General features: G+C 47.4%; 1 protein-coding gene across 1 annotated transcript in view; it reads right to left on the reverse strand.

The window, feature by feature from the left end:
* The window catches only part of LAMC1 (laminin subunit gamma 1), a 99,173-nt gene that overhangs the window by 26,181 nt on the left and 56,621 nt on the right, over positions 1–16,371 (reverse strand). The window contains exons 2-10 of the mRNA XM_077278210.1: positions 14,120–14,424; positions 13,270–13,400; positions 9,322–9,488; positions 8,335–8,523; positions 6,276–6,393; positions 6,088–6,186; positions 5,521–5,657; positions 3,974–4,096; positions 1,748–1,937 (exon numbers count right to left, since the gene is read on the reverse strand). Of these exons, the coding sequence (XP_077134325.1) occupies positions 1,748–1,937; positions 3,974–4,096; positions 5,521–5,657; positions 6,088–6,186; positions 6,276–6,393; positions 8,335–8,523; positions 9,322–9,488; positions 13,270–13,400; positions 14,120–14,424 (1,459 nt within the window). The remainder of the gene's footprint in view (positions 1–1,747; positions 1,938–3,973; positions 4,097–5,520; positions 5,658–6,087; positions 6,187–6,275; positions 6,394–8,334; positions 8,524–9,321; positions 9,489–13,269; positions 13,401–14,119; positions 14,425–16,371) is intronic.

Raw genomic sequence — 16,371 nt, forward strand, 5'->3', positions numbered from 1 at the left:
CACTGACTTTTTTGAGAACTGTAGCCGACCCCATTCACTTCTAGACCCTTTATTTTCTGAGCCCCACCAGAGCGATTACTGATTAATGGCATATCCTACCGATACGGACACCGCTTTAAAAGAAGAGAGGTTCAGATTTGCAAAAATTTCCCACAAACTGGCTTGAAACTCAGCCGTCTCTTGTGCAACATCTGGAAATCTTCCATTACATAAACAAGAAGGAAGATTTTAAATGTGATTATATGTCTAAAAATCAACTGCAGCCGCCCTCTCCCCCCTCTCTAAAACAAAAGCAGATGTCTACTAAACAAATAACGCATAACATCAGTGAAGATGAAAAGAAGCAAGACGTATGGCGCAGCTCAATCCTCTGTATGGATCGTACACACTGGTATAAGGCCTAAAACAAAATCTGCTGCAAAATTCACATAGAAAATCAACGTTCGATGTGGACGGCATTACAGACCCAACATGAAGCATCAATAGAGACATGCAGTCAGAGAAATATGGTGGTGGTCTCGGATGCCCACTAGCGATGTGTGAACGTACTCTGATAAGGTGTTATCTGAGCATGCTCGGGTGCTAATGGCGTGTATTCGGCGTGCTCGAATAAGATGCTCGAATAAGAAGTCCGAGTCTATTTGACAGCCACAACACATGCAAGGGATCTGCCTGTCGAACAGCCAGAACACATGGTGCGGGGATTTAACCATATTATTCGAGCACGCCAAAGACACTCCGTTAGCACTCGAGCATGCTCAGATAACACCTTATCTCAGCACGTCCGCTCATCACTATTTCCCACTAATCTGGAGAATGAAGGTGTTCCTCACCTGAATGGAGCATATTACATAGGGCTCCATGGAACATTAAAGGGCTTTTACAGTGAAAACAAGTTAGCACCTACCCAGATAGGTGATGACGTATACACTGGTGGGGGTCCAGCTGCTGGGTGCCACAATGATTGGCAGAACGGGCACTTACCTCCCTGTTAGAATGGATCATCAGTGTGACCGCTGCTCCATTCATTCCTTATGGAGCTACACTTGGATTTTTCAGGCAGTCTCAGAAAATTAATCGAGCTGTGGTCGGACGAATGGGGAAAAAAGTGCCCTGTTCCCACAATCAGTGTGGGTGGCAGCGGTCGGATCTCACCGATCAACGAGTTCTCACCAATCCTTAATCCCCTTTAAAGGTTGTGCAATTGACGAAAGGAAACGTAAAATTAATGTCTTTGGTGATTTATTTAGTGGTAACCCTTTCCTTCCCTCGGATCGGCCTGTCTCCACTTGCATGCAGGAGGTATGCAGCAAATTCCTGACATTATTTTGCTTGACTGACAAAAGCCCGATCCATCCTAGAGACTGGCAGAGGACTAACACTTGTCCCCTCGGCTTTACCACCATGCATCTGCACACATTGCTCATCTTATCGGCTGCTGGCCACATGTGCATTACTCAACCTGCCGGACCCAGACCCCTAGAAAGGAATGTGTTAATATCCCTCCTGTCACTGGAATATAAACAGGCTCCTGCTATAGATCAGAGGAGCTAAGTGCTCCATTCATCTCCGGGCCCAGGGACATGCACCGAGCGCCATCCACCGCGTGCCATCCACCGCGTGCCATCCACCGAGCGCCATCCACCGAGCGCCATCCACCGCGTGCCATCCACCGAGCGCCATCCACCGCGTGCCATCCACCGAGCGCCATCCACCGAGCGCCATCCACCGAGCGCACATCACTTACCTGAATACATACTGCAAAGAGGTTTCACTGGGGTAGGAATTTCCCTGCGCGATCAGAGGCACCGACACCCGGAGCCCGGCCCCTTCCAAGACTAGATCTTCTGCAGAAAGACGAGTATCCCGCCGCTCCACCCGGAAACTGAAGGTCAAATTCTGTCCATAGCTTAGACCCTGATTACCAAGAAACTTGGCTGCAAGAAAGGAGAGAAAAAAAAATCGTAAGGAGGGTTCTAGGGTCTTATAAGGGGGTTATGAAGTCTCATATGAAAGGAGAGGGTAGTGTATGTGTGACCACCACTCAATTCAGCCGTACGGGTCTGATGATGTACATCTGTGACCACCTTCCCCCATAAACCGTGAATGGAGGAGTAGTCATGCATGCACACTACAGACAGTGAATGGAGGAGCAGTCATGCATGCACACTACAGACAGTGAATGGAGGAGCAGTCATGCATGCACACTACAGACAGTGAATGGAGGAGCAGTCATGCATGCACACTACAGACAGTGAATGGAGGAGTAGTCATGCATGCACGCTACAGACAGTGAATGGAGGAGCAGTCATGCATGCACACTACAGACAGTGAATGGAGTAGTCATGCATGCACGCTACAGACAGTGAATGGAGGAGCAGTCATGTATGCACGCTATAGACAGGGAATGGAGAAGCAGTCATGCATGCACGCTACAGACAGTGAATGGAGGAGCAGTCATGCATGCACGCTACAGACAGTGAATGGAGGAGCAGTCATGCATGCACGCTACAGACAGTGAATGGAGGAGCAGTCATGCATGCACGCTACAGACAGTGAATGGAGGAGTAGTCATGCATGCACGCTACAGACAGTGAATGGAGGAACAGTCATGCATGCACACTACGGGCTCCCCTTAGCCCTTATAGTCCAAGACGACCACCATAGATTGTACACTTATCTATCTTGTGGACAGGAGATAATTGTTGGTGGGATAAACCCTTTAAGCAATAAGCCAATAATCCCCATTAGCTGTAGCGCTGCAGTGGAGCCACTAGATGTCAGAGCAGATAGGGAGCGCGTCTGAGCAGTGACATTGAGGGTCTGACCTCCCGCAGACCGCATTTCTAAATTAAACCACATCCTGGGCCACAGACGGCCTTTCCCGTCGCTTAATATAACATTTTGTCTGCCAGCTACAAAGAACATGTCACCAGAGTGCAGAAGATGACGGCTGCGATAAGAGAGTTCATCACTTATTAATTTCCTGCAGAAAATCTTCTGTAGGCCTTCACACACAGCAGGAATTGGATGTCCCAAAATTCTAATATAGAGCAAATACTTGCTGGGAAACGAAGCTCTGGAAATAATGGGAAACGCAAAGCTCGTATTGTTCACAAGAATAACGACTGAGCGACATCTGACAACCAACAGGACCCATCGGGACCCAGCTGTATGCCAGGCAAGTGTTCGGTGCCTAGCAGATATTGTGCCAGTCTCTCCATCAGAGGAGTTTTCCACCAACTCTCCGGCGCTGCTGCTCCTGGCGTCTACTATTGTCTGCAGCGCGGGCAGCACGTTCACAGTGCTGCAGACAATCAGTAAGATCAGCGTAAACTCGGCCAGATCCTCTGATCTCCGTTATCAACGTGATTTCAGCACTGCAGACACTGAACACAGCAATGGAGACTCCGCGCTGGACGTGGAGGCTTTTTGGGGATTTTTTTTTTATTAAGAAAAATATATATATATAATAATAATAAAAATAAATAAAACTGCATCCAGACTAAAGGTGTTTCCCTAAAACCACTTTATGAACATGTGCACGATATTGGCCGGGTAAGAAACGATTGCATGGGCAACTGCAACCCTCATCTCACATCTTGGCGCAGCAGTTTTTTTTTCTCATGTCCAATAACAAATTGGGCAAAGCACAACCCCTTTAAGAATTATGTTTTATTTTTCCATCGTTTCTGGAACATAACTGCTTGCATGGTATTGTTCGGTTGAAGACAAGACCCCAATGTAGAGCAGAATACAAAGATGGTGTCGCATCCGCTACGCCACAGTGTACGATGGGGCTGCTCTATTCGGACTAATGAGACTAAGCTTTAATAACAGGTGCAGCTGCCCATACAGATGAGGCCCTGTGACTGTGTAACCAATTAAAGGGATGTGATGATTGCACATATGTGCGTATAATTATTCATTGTGTAGGAGCTAGTAGGCAAGGATCTCTCTTTTATAGACTTACCAGGTGCAATGAAGTAGATGGGGAAGTAGCTCTCAGAGGTGACCGATAACGAGCTGCTTTCAGAAACCCACGTTAAGGGGTATTCTCCGCCATCCCTCTGCTGTGCCAACCAATCATCTGTACCTAAAAGACACAGAACAGGCACATTACAGTGGCGAGAATCCATCATGCTTCTCCCTTCCTTTGTATAAGTAATGAAAAAATACAAAAACAGACCTTTACACAGCGAACAACCTACCCCGGCGAACAACCTACCACAGCGACCAACCTACCGCGGAGAACAACCTACCGCGGAGAACAACCTACCGCGGAGAACAACCTACCTGTTATGATCCGGTGACCTTGGAGCCGCATGAGACTTTCTCAGGAGTAGGTGGAACCTGTACTGACCGCAAACCCTAAACTGTCACCGCAACTAGAAGTAGCCGTGGGGTGTACCTAACACATCCTAGACACCTCGACACAGCCGGAGGACTAAATACCCCTATAGATGGAAATGGGAATTCTATCTTGCCTCAGAGCAGAACCCCAAAGGATAGGCAGCCCCCCACAAATATTGACTGTGAGTATTAGAGGAAAGACACGCGCAGGCAGAAATCAGGATTTAGCAAAAGAGGCCACGCTAGCTAAATAGGAAAGGATAAGACAGAATACTAAGCGGTCAGTATTAAAACCCTAAAAATATCCACAGCAGATAATACAAAAATTCCACCATCTAACTAAAGACATGGAATGTATATCTGCATCTCCTGAGAATCCAACTAGACTGAAATATCCAAACACAGTCTAAGCTGGACAAGAAAAAACATTGAATAGTACTGAATTGTAAAGCACACAGCATGTGTGCTGTAGAAACAAAACCAGACACTTATCTTTGCTGATTTGGCAGCAGGGCAGGAGGAACCAGACAGAGATGCAAAACCTCCAAGAACAATGGACAACTGGCAAGGGCTAATGAATCCTGCACACCTAAATATCCCAGTCAGAGCTGCAATCAGCAGGGACACCTGCCCAGGATTGCAACCCAGGGACAACTGCATTACTACCAACAACCACCGGAGGGAACCCAAGAGCAGAATTCACAACACCTACCGCGGAGAACAACCTACCGCGGAGAACAACCTACCGCGGAGAACAACCTACCGCGGCGAACAACCTACCGCGGCGAACAACCTACCGCGGAGAACAACCTACATTTGAGCCAGCAGGACGAAACTGGAAAAGTCATGCACCAAAATATCATAATGTGAGCACTTAAATCCACTCACAAAAGGTGGCTGTGCAACTGTTCTTCAAAAGACGATGTCCTGATTAACGTCCATTCAAGTCAAATGAACTTGTCACCCGTAACATCATCAGTGTGCAAATATCTATTGGCATCATGTCTCATGCCAACCAACAACTAATCAGCCAGTAATAACATGTTAGGATGTGGCCGGTATTAATGTGAAACAGTAGCCGCTGCAGTTCCAAGAGGGTTATTAACTTTTTTCCTATTTTAAGACACAGCGGAGGGTGACAAATTCCCAACCCTAGAAGATAATTACCGATCTCAAATGTGGAGACGATCTTTGACACGGTGAAGCCTTCAGCACTACTGCACACTGAGGAATGGCCGTAACAGAAGCAGGGGGTGCAGCCACGAGGATTAGCCACATCCATGTGAAAGAAACCAGGTTTACATCTAAAAAACAAAAAGGGAGGGAGAGGAGCGACATGGCTTTTATCACAGCATACAAATGGATTAACGGATGAGGGCTGGAAGGTCATATTCCCTTCCATTTGCAAATTCCATTCCATTCTTGCAAAAAATGGAGATGGCAAACAAAACCAATCTTGGAAATGTGTTTGGGTCCTCATTATACCTGTTTGGATCTTTGTGTAGAGAAAGTCAGCCTGAGAGCAACTGCTTCATCTATTGCTAAGTTTATTTACATGGGAAATTCTGCAGACAATTGCAATAAAAGGGGATGAAATGCTGCAGACACATTTTTGCATAGTATATGGAGCATACTGCATATCGTCATACTTGCAGCATGTTAATTAGCAAAATAACCCGGGCCGATAATCGTTAATGAATGCTCACGCTGGTTTCCATATTGCACGCATCTTACCTTTCACAGTTGAATCCTTCTACGTTATCTTTACAGCTACAGCGACCGGTCTCCATGTTGCAGTCATCTGTACTACCGGCGGCGTTGCATGCGCAGGGCCTAAAAAATATTATTTAATTGCTATTGAATACAATATTCATCGATATAAGAGGAATGGCCCTAGAATAAATCTGTAATTAGGGGGTTACCTGCAGCCAGCCTCAGTAAGTGAATGGAAGCCTGGCTGGCATCGGTCACACTTCTCTCCCATAACCCCGGGTTTACAGCTGCAGCGGCCATAGTTATCGCACTGGGTGCTAAGAGAACCTGCGGGGTATCAGAATAGCAATAAAAGATTAAGACAAGTCAGGATTTAAAGAGGACTTACAAGATTTCCCAACATGTGAGCAACATATTTTCTTGGAACTAAGGTGTTCTGATGTTTCTAGGTTATTCCTCCTGGAAATTGATTATTTCATTCTCTGGGAGAAAAAGGCACCGCCATAGGAGTCTGGCAGCAGCTTTCTCATAGGGAACCCAGCACTCCTGTGTATTGGGGGGGACGTTCTATTAGGAAGTTTCAGCAGATTATGTACAAAACAGTAATAAAAACAAAAGCGACCTCTGTCAATCGCACAGTGTATGAACAGCTGGAAATGGTTATGTAGAAAGTAATAAAGATTGAAAAACAAAGAATGAGACTCTGGATCCAATTTTCTGGATAACAGTTCTTTATATATCTCGGCTTCTTTTAAGATCTGAGGATGTATAATTCACAGATAAAAGAATATATCCAGAGTTATCTGGTACTTGTATTCCTCCAGTATGGAGCCGGCGTACGATCTCCGGCCCGGCAGGCGGGGGCCTGGAATGCAGGGCCAGAGCTCAGATAATCAGTGTGAGGTCTCCTTTGTTTGGAGGACAGCGTGATGCTTATTTACACTGGACGCAATGCTGGACACCGTCTGCTCCAGGCCCATGTGTTTAGAGAACCATTTGTTGTTTGTTTCAGACCCAGGAGAGATTTTCCAGCAAAGGATGTGAAGATAAGCATCCCTGAACTGAGGAGTAACACAGACATCCAAGATGACAGAAAATGTATGTTCTGTGCACTACTTAAAAGAAGATGACCCCCAAAGTGACCTCTTCAGTATCAATGTATACAGTGAAGCCCACCCCATAAGGACCAGATTTTACGGTGAAAGATTTATGGCCACTGTACACATTAGGTGGGATCAGCCAACGTGTTTTGGCGGGACTAATGGACGGACCATCTTATGTGCATGGGAGCCTCCTGACATCGTGTATGGGTGGACAGAGACAGCCATTTGCATGCATCTGTCTGACTACTATCTAGCAGTGCACATGCCCGACCGCCGCTCCATTTCTGAGTGTCAAGTGCTGCATTCGGCATTTTGCAGCAAAGAGAATGACTAGAGCGGCGGCTGGGCGACCAATCTGCACCTCCATTTTGTAACAGGGATAAAAAGTACCTGCTCTGATGATCAGAGTAGCTCCAAACGTTTGGAACCCCACCAATCAAAGTTTTCACCAATGCCTTGGAATTCAAGTCTACGTGATCCCACTTGAAACCCCCCTCCCCAATTTAACAGGGTTTTTTTCTAGGACCCCCTTTATAAAGAAAGCGTGTCATGTGTTTGACCCTTTTTGCGCTGCTTTGTCCCCTTGAGATTACATTCAGCATGGCAAGCAGCGGATAGGAGGGAGCTGCCCAGTTTTCGATCTCTTCCCTTGTGTTGGCAGGTCAAGAAGTAACATGAAGCTGGTGGGTCATTAATTGAGACTCTCTAACAGGGCCCCCAACTATCATGGGTGATTAAATAGTAGTGGTCCTCTCACGGGGGCCAAATTGACTTTTTCGAGTCCCCTACGCTCTATGGCCCTAGTGCAACTGCAACCCCTGCACCACTGTAGTTACGCTCCTGAGTGCAGGAGAGCAATGTGCCTCTTACTGCAGGGAAGGAGGAACCTGCAGGAGCCCAGCATTCTGCTACATGTAATCAAAGCTCTCAACGCTTTTTGTGCAGTTTTTGGTATTTTTTTTTCTCTAAGTGGTTTTAATGCATAAAAAATAATCATTAAGATTATAAAAAATAAGTAAAATAAATTGGGGAACAAGGCCACCTAATGCTGCATGCGCGTGGGTTGTCCCAAAACTTTTCTGCGCTTCTGCATAGCAAATTGACTCCATAGAAATTAATCAAGAAGCTTCTATGGAGGATCTAATGAGTAGATAGAAATACGTACCAACAGGGTTACAATTGCAAGCCAAGCAAGGTTCGTCATCGTTCTGCCGATAGTAGTTTTCTTTACAACGCTCGCAGTTTGGGCCGTCTGTATTGCCTGAACACCCCGTACAATGGCCGCCGTGACCAGTAGACCGATACAGCTCTGGATCAAAGTAACACTCCTGAGAGCGGCCATTACAACTGCAGGCTGGAAAAAGGAAGTAAAAAAGAAAAATATGAAAAAACAAAAACAAAACCATAATGTACAACATCTGTAAATCATTAGCAATCACAATGCAGGCTCATTTCAGAAGGGGCATTATTCATTTGTTGCAGCAGTTATGGCCGGCAGCATCTTAATGGCTGCAATAGCAATGCAGAGTCTAATGACACATCACGCCTAAAGAGACGACACTAATGCCCCCATATATAAAATCAGATTAAAATGGATTATACACCGGAAGATGGGATGGGGATGCTGGTTCTTCAATTTTGTATATATATATATATATATATATATATATATATATATATATATATATATATATATATATATATATATGTATGTATGTATGTATGTATGTATAGTAGAAATAGATCAATCTGAGGACAGATGAAAAAATGTAGAATATATAATTTTATTCGATAGTTTCTTCAAAATATATATAAGCATCTTCAACCAGACAAGCAAAATGCCAACGTTTCGGCCTCAAAGACGGCCTTTTTCACGGCAATTTATCTATAAATATAATAATATATAATAAATATTTATATATTCTACATTTTTTCATCTGTCCTCAGATTGATCTATTTCTACTATTAGTTTTTTTCTGAGGACTAACATAGTCCAGACGACATTGATCCCCTTGATCAATTACTGTATGTATGTGTATATATATATATATATATATATATATATATATATATATATATATATATATATATATATATATATATATATATATATATATATATATATATATATATATTTTTTAAAAAGACTCACGCAAGCACTCGTTGGCGCTCTCTGATGTCGCCCTTCTCCAGGGCCGATCGTTGAAGAAGGGTAAGCATTTCTCGCAGTCCACTCCGAACGTGTTGTGCTTGCAGTTACACACCAGCTTGCTGTACTCGTCGTGCACACATTCGCTGGCGTGGCCGTTACATTTGCACCTGAAAACGAGAGATAGATTCTGGATGATATAAGCAAATGATACTCAAAGGAGCAGAAAAAGGAACTACACCCTACAAATCTTGGCTCGTCGGCCAGTGTCCTAACACTAATAACAAGGCTGCGCTCACAATTTACTATCCAGAAGATGGATGTACAATAGAATAAAGCTGGAACAAGCGCAGTAACTCCGCGCACATGTCAGGAGGAGGCTCGAGCGTACGAACGGCCATTAGTTAATGGATCATAAAATAAGAAAATCTAGGCCTCCGCACTAGAAGATATTCTGAGGCCAGACACTATTGCCTGTATACTGGATGAAGCCATGCATCCCAGGGTCATTTTAGTGTGACGAGTTTAATCTGGTGCAGGAGAACAGCCACAGATAACATGGCCCGACCCCATACAGCCGCAGATCACACGGCCCCACCCCATACAGCCGCAGATCACACGGCCCCACCCCATACAGCCGCAGATCACACGGCCCCACCCCATACAGCCGCAGATCACACAGCCCCACCCCATACAGCCGCAGATCACACGGCCCCACCCCATACAGCCGCAGATCACACGGCCCCACCCCATACAGCCGCAGATCACACGGCCCGACCCCATTCAGCCGCAGATCACACGGCCCCACCCCATTCAGCCGCAGATCACACGGCCCCACCCCATACAGCCGCAGATCACACGGCCCCACCCCATACAGCCGCAGATAACATGGCCCCACCCCATACAGCCGCAGATCACACGGCCCGACCGACCCCATACAGCCGCAGATCACACGGCCCGACCCCATACAGCCGCAGATCACACGGCCCGACCGACCCCATACAGCCGCAGATCACACGGCCCGACCCCAAACAGCCGAAGATCACACTGCCCCACCCCATACAGCCGCAGATCACACTGCACGACCCCATACAGCTGCAGATAACATGGCCCCACCCCATACAGCCGCAGATCACACTGCACGACCCCATACAGCTGCAGATAACATGGCCCCACCCCATACAGCCGCAGATCACACGGCCCCACCCCATACAGCCGCAGATCACACTGCACGACCCCATACAGCCGCAGATCACACGGCCCCACCCCATACAGCCGCAGATCACACTGCCCCACCCCATACAGCCGCAGATCACACGGCGCGACCGACCCCATACAGCCGCAGATCACACGGCCCGACCCCATACAGCCGCAGATCACACGGCCCGACCGACCCCATACAGCCGCAGATCACACGGCCCGACCCCATACAGCCGCAGATCACACGGCCCGACCCCAAACAGCCGAAGATCACACTGCTCCACCCCATACAGCCGCAGATCACACTGCACGACCCCATACAGCTGCAGATAACATGGCCCCACCCCATACAGCCGCAGATCACACGGCCCCACCCCATACAGCCGCAGATCACACGGCCCCACCCCATACAGCCGCAGATCACACTGCACGACCCCATACAGCCGCAGATCACACGGCCCCACCCCATACAGCCGCAGATCACACTGCCCCACCCCATACAGCCGCAGATCACACGGCGCGACCGACCCCATACAGCCGCAGATCACACGGCCCGACCCCATACAGCCGCAGATCACACGGCCCGACCGACCCCATACAGCCGCAGATCACACGGCCCGACCCCATACAGCCGAAGATCACACTGCCCCACCCCATACAGCCGCAGATCACACTGCACGACCCCATACAGCTGCAGATAACATGGCCCCACCCCATACAGCCGCAGATCACACTGCACGACCCCATACAGCTGCAGATAACATGGCCCCACCCCATACAGCCGCAGATCACACGGCCCCACCCCATACAGCCGCAGATCACACTGCACGACCCCATACAGCCGCAGATCACACGGCCCCACCCCATACAGCTGCAGATCACACTGCCCCACCCCATACAGCCGCAGATCACACGGCGCGACCGACCCCATACAGCCGCAGATCACACGGCCCGACCCCATACAGCCGCAGATCACACGGCCCGACCGACCCCATACAGCCGCAGATCACACGGCCCGACCCCATACAGCCGCAGATCACACGGCCCGACCCCAAACAGCCGAAGATCACACTGCCCCACCCCATACAGCCGCAGATCACACTGCACGACCCCATACAGCTGCAGATAACATGGCCCCACCCCATACAGCCGCAGATCACACTGCACGACCCCATACAGCTGCAGATAACATGGCCCCACCCCATACAGCCGCAGATCACACGGCCCCACCCCATACAGCCGCAGATCACACTGCACGACCCCATACAGCCGCAGATCACACGGCCCCACCCCATACAGCCGCAGATCACACTGCCCCACCCCATACAGCCGCAGATCACACTGCACGACCCCATACAGCCGCAGATAACACGGCCCCACCCCATATAGCCGCAGATCACACGGCCCCACCCCATACAGCCGCAGATCACACGGCCCCACCCCATACAGCCGCAGATCACACGGCCAGACACCATACAGCCCCATATCTCATACATTCAGGGTCTGATAAAGTGCCTAAAGAGGACCACAAGCAATCAAGATGGTGTAAAAGCTATAAAAAATAAAACCATGTAGATTTTTCTGTATTTTTTTTATTTTTAAACACTTCATTTTGCCATTCCTCTGTTATTCCTCCTGGAAAATCGTGAACAGACCGATAATTGGAAGCTACCATTCCCCTTGTCACTATGGTGTGTCTGCACAGTAGAACACTGATGGCATTGGATGGATTGTGCAGGGTCCCGCCCCATTGACAACTTAATAGTAACATCTAATTGTCAATTTACGCCTATATTTAACCAAAAACTGGGCCAAGGCGGATGTCAAAGAGATGGCAATCCAGAATTTCTATTTTACAGGAGGTAAAAAACAAGGGCTAAAGGGAATCAATCAGCACGTTTTTTGATATGTAATCTGACAGCAGCATGATGTAGTGGCAGAGAACCCGATTTCAGCGATGTATCCCTTAGTTTACTGTGTACAGCAGTTGTGATAGGATCTCACTTTCCTCTGCTGCAGATCTTGCAGAGCTCGGAATGCTGAGCCCTGTATAACCCCGCCCACATCACTGATTGGCAGATTTCTGTGCACAATGTATATTTACGGAAATCTGCCAATCAGTGGTGGGGGCGTGGTTGGAGCAGGAGGCATGAGACACACAGTACTCTAGTGATAATCTCCTGCTGATAAAACATTGCCAAGTAGGTGACATCGCTGCAATCAGGGTCTCTGTCCCTGGTGGTGTTCTCATATTACATAGCAAAATTCTCCTGCCAGGTTAATAAATAATAACGTCTGTGGAGTAGGTGGCTCATTTTAAAGGTTGCCTTTTCACTAGTGATGACAGAGTATACTCATGCTCGGGTTTTCCCGAGCACGCTCGGGTGGTCTCAGAGTATTTGTGACTGCTCGGAGATTTAGTTTTTGTTGACGCAGCTGCATGATTTACAGCTACAAGATGAGCCTGAGTACATGTGGGGGTTGCCTGATTGCTAGGGAATCCCCTCATATAATCAAGCTGTCTAGTAGCCGCAAATCATCCAGCTGGGGCAAGGAAAACTAAATCTCTGAGCAGTCACAAATACTCGGAGACCACCCGAGCGTGCTCTGGAAAACCCGAGCAATGAGTACACTCGCTCATCACTAGTTTTCACCAATATATCTCACTATTACTGTATGTAATCCATAATCATTTCAGCAGAATATCAGGCGATTAAAGCACAAATTCACGAACAGTGAATGGAAACTCACCTGCCTCCTACTGCAAAATCAGAAATGGCATAGTAATAGGACTTCAGCACCTTGGGGTCACTGAACACCTCGTCCCCAAAAGTATTCAGTCTGTTTAGCGTCACGCGGATATCTGTGGCCGTCACCCAATCCTGCGGGAAAAGAGGAGTCAACGACAGTGAAGAGTCATCGCCATACACGCTTAGGCCTCACTACTGTATGTAGACAGTTTTCTAGGTTTTGATCACACATCTCATGCTCGCCTATGGCAAATCCGAGAGGACCCGCTGCAGAAATCCCATGCAGATACCTTTCTACCGTAGACGTGCAGTTTGATAGATTCCAGTCCCATCGGATGAAGGTATTTAAAGCATCAGAAAAATAAATATGCGCATACATTTTCTGCTTTGTTTGAACGGGTTTGTGAAAACTATCCACCACCACTGCAGGATCCAAGATCGATAATCGCTCATTGGGAAATGTAAATCTAAATGGTGGCCATACAAATAGATGACCATCTATCTAAAGGCAATCCTACAGATCAGATGGCTGTCGGACGCACCGCCGTTGGGCTGACATATATCTCAGTCTATTCTCCCACACACAGGAGAGCTCCTGTTACCGGCTGACACATAGGCGGGCGGCTCATCTCCGGGAGAACAATGCAATCGGAGGTCCGAAATCGGACATGCTGATCTACATCTCTCCCAATCAGGATGCTGGCACCCCCATACATAAAAAATGGCTACCGGTGGGTTCGGCTGACAATCTAATGTGTATGGGGGGAGACTTCAGACATGGGCCGCCATATCGAGAGGACACTAGTGCTAGCATGTACGCCCGGAGTACGCCAGCGGTCTGGCTCATGTACCTGCAAAACGGGACTATTGTCAAAGTTGTAAGCGCTCGGTCTGCCCTCGAGAGTAGAGAAAGCGACATTGCCGCCCGTCAACGGCGAGATATCACTGAATTCATCGGTGCACTGAGCCTGCTGCTCGTCTTCTCCGGTGCGGATGAAGCCTCGGTTGAGTTTATGGTACGTGTTCTCACAGGAGCCGCTGTAGTACTGGTAGGGGATCCACGGACCGTCTTCTTGTGTCCGCTTGTATAGCGCAAAGCTCTCCGGGCGGCTGGTATGAAACTTTAATCGCACGTAAGTGATATCAAAGGCCTTCCCTATAAGAAAAAGGAGAGATAACGATGATTGGTGATGGGTGGGGAGGGAAGGAAAGTGGTCAGATAGCTAAAATTCCAACAATGCAAATCATATATCAATTATATAATCCTGCGGATGACATATTAAAAGGTGCTACGAAACGCAAGACATGGCGGATACTGAAGAGCAGCCCCGAGAGGATCAAGGATGCGCAAGACAGATAGGACAGAAGTCAGGAAAATGAGTAAAGGAAGAAGAATGCATCTGAAGGACGCATGAAATAAAAGAAGCGAGGGGAACAAATGAAAGATGAGCGATGCAGACAGAGTGTCAGTGAGAAAAGCAGCCGCCCCCCACGCAATTATTTCACAGAACATCTGGAACAACTGTCCGGCACGAAGGTTCCCAGGGTGAGGAGCACAGCTGCAAACCAGCTGCTCCATTGTTAGTTTACGGGAGGCACAGAGCGCGCGTCAGGGTCTCCTGCCACTCACACTTACCAGGCACGGCCTTCGTTGGTCACCTTTGGGGACATTTTTTTTTAAATTTTACTAAAATGCATGAACTTTTGTCTATATAAAAGAAAAAAAAACCTTCTGTAATCTGGCTTCATTCAAAATGTTGCGCCGTTTGCCTTCTGTAGCTTCTGTGTTGCACCGTCTACTGCTGGCTGCAGAATGAGCTAAATGAGAATCTGTCAGTGAGTTAGTTTGTAACTCCTTGAGCCTTTAGTTTTAGCTCCTCTTGCTGATTTAGGACCTACAGACCACATCAAAGTTGAATGTGGAGGGTAACAAAGTCTGTAAAAGCCAAATTGTGCACTTTTATTGTGCAATAAGTCAATTTTAGCCCCAAATTCATGCATTTACGCAAAATAAATAGTCTCCAGAAGCGGACAACCTGATAAAACCTGCAAAGTTTATGTTAAAAAACAAAACACATGTTGAACAATACACAATGGACACCAATCATGGTTCTGGTTGTTTTATAGTTGTGTCCGCTTTGTCATGGTGTCTGTCGTGTTTTATTTACTGCTAAATGCAACTAAATCTGCGTTATTTGTTTTTTCACATTAGATTTTGCCTAGAAATAAAAGTAGCACAGAACCTGATGGCTTTGAGGAATTTGGGTAAAGAAAAAAAAAACCCAAAACCTGCCAATGTACTTTTTAAAGCATTTTGATATGGTCCCCTGATCCGTATCCCGTGGATGGGTCGCCTCACTTTTTTGCACTTGGACACTCGCTCCCCGCAGGTATGGTGCCGCATCTCCTGGCGCCTCCGACAGACACAGATGGTTGCAGGAAACAATCTCTCCGCTCCAGGATGTGTGTGAGATCTAAACAAAATTCCATACACTCCACTGAGCGAGGGGGAGAGAAGGAATGAAACAGGTGCAGAAAGGCTGAGAAAGTGGCAGGATGGAAGGGCGGACTGTGGGAAAATCTATACCGTGAAGTGCTCACCGCAAGGGAATAAATAGGATGCAACTAATCCAAAAAAAATCTCTCAATATCAGTACGCCTCCGTGATTCTTCTATCTGCATGGAAACCAAGTGGTTCTACATACACAAGGCGCGGAATACGAGGAGCCGGTAGGGTCCTGGATTTTACCATTTTCAGATCAGGACCGGAGACATTCCTGTGCATCCTGGCAGCACAGTAGCAGAGATTTTAATAAATCTCATGCACAGGTGAAAGAGTAATTGTTCACCGACACTGCAAGCTCCAGATAACAGCTACTTGGTAAGAGGGAGGGAAACACCCATCCACGGATCTTAAACTCCGCAAGGCAGGTAGAAAAGGAAACCCGGGTAGTGGCGCTCAGCTCATAGTGACAACTATGTCGTCATCCAGGTAAGAAAAAAAAGCCGCACTCAAAAACAAATAAAGCTCTGACCTTTGATTAAAGAATAAAATTGCTGAGCCGGACAGATGAAAACCTAGTCTGGCAACATCGTTTCGCAT

This window comes from Ranitomeya variabilis, chromosome 8 (genome assembly GCF_051348905.1).
Source record: "Ranitomeya variabilis isolate aRanVar5 chromosome 8, aRanVar5.hap1, whole genome shotgun sequence".
Taxonomy (NCBI): domain Eukaryota; kingdom Metazoa; phylum Chordata; class Amphibia; order Anura; family Dendrobatidae; genus Ranitomeya; species Ranitomeya variabilis.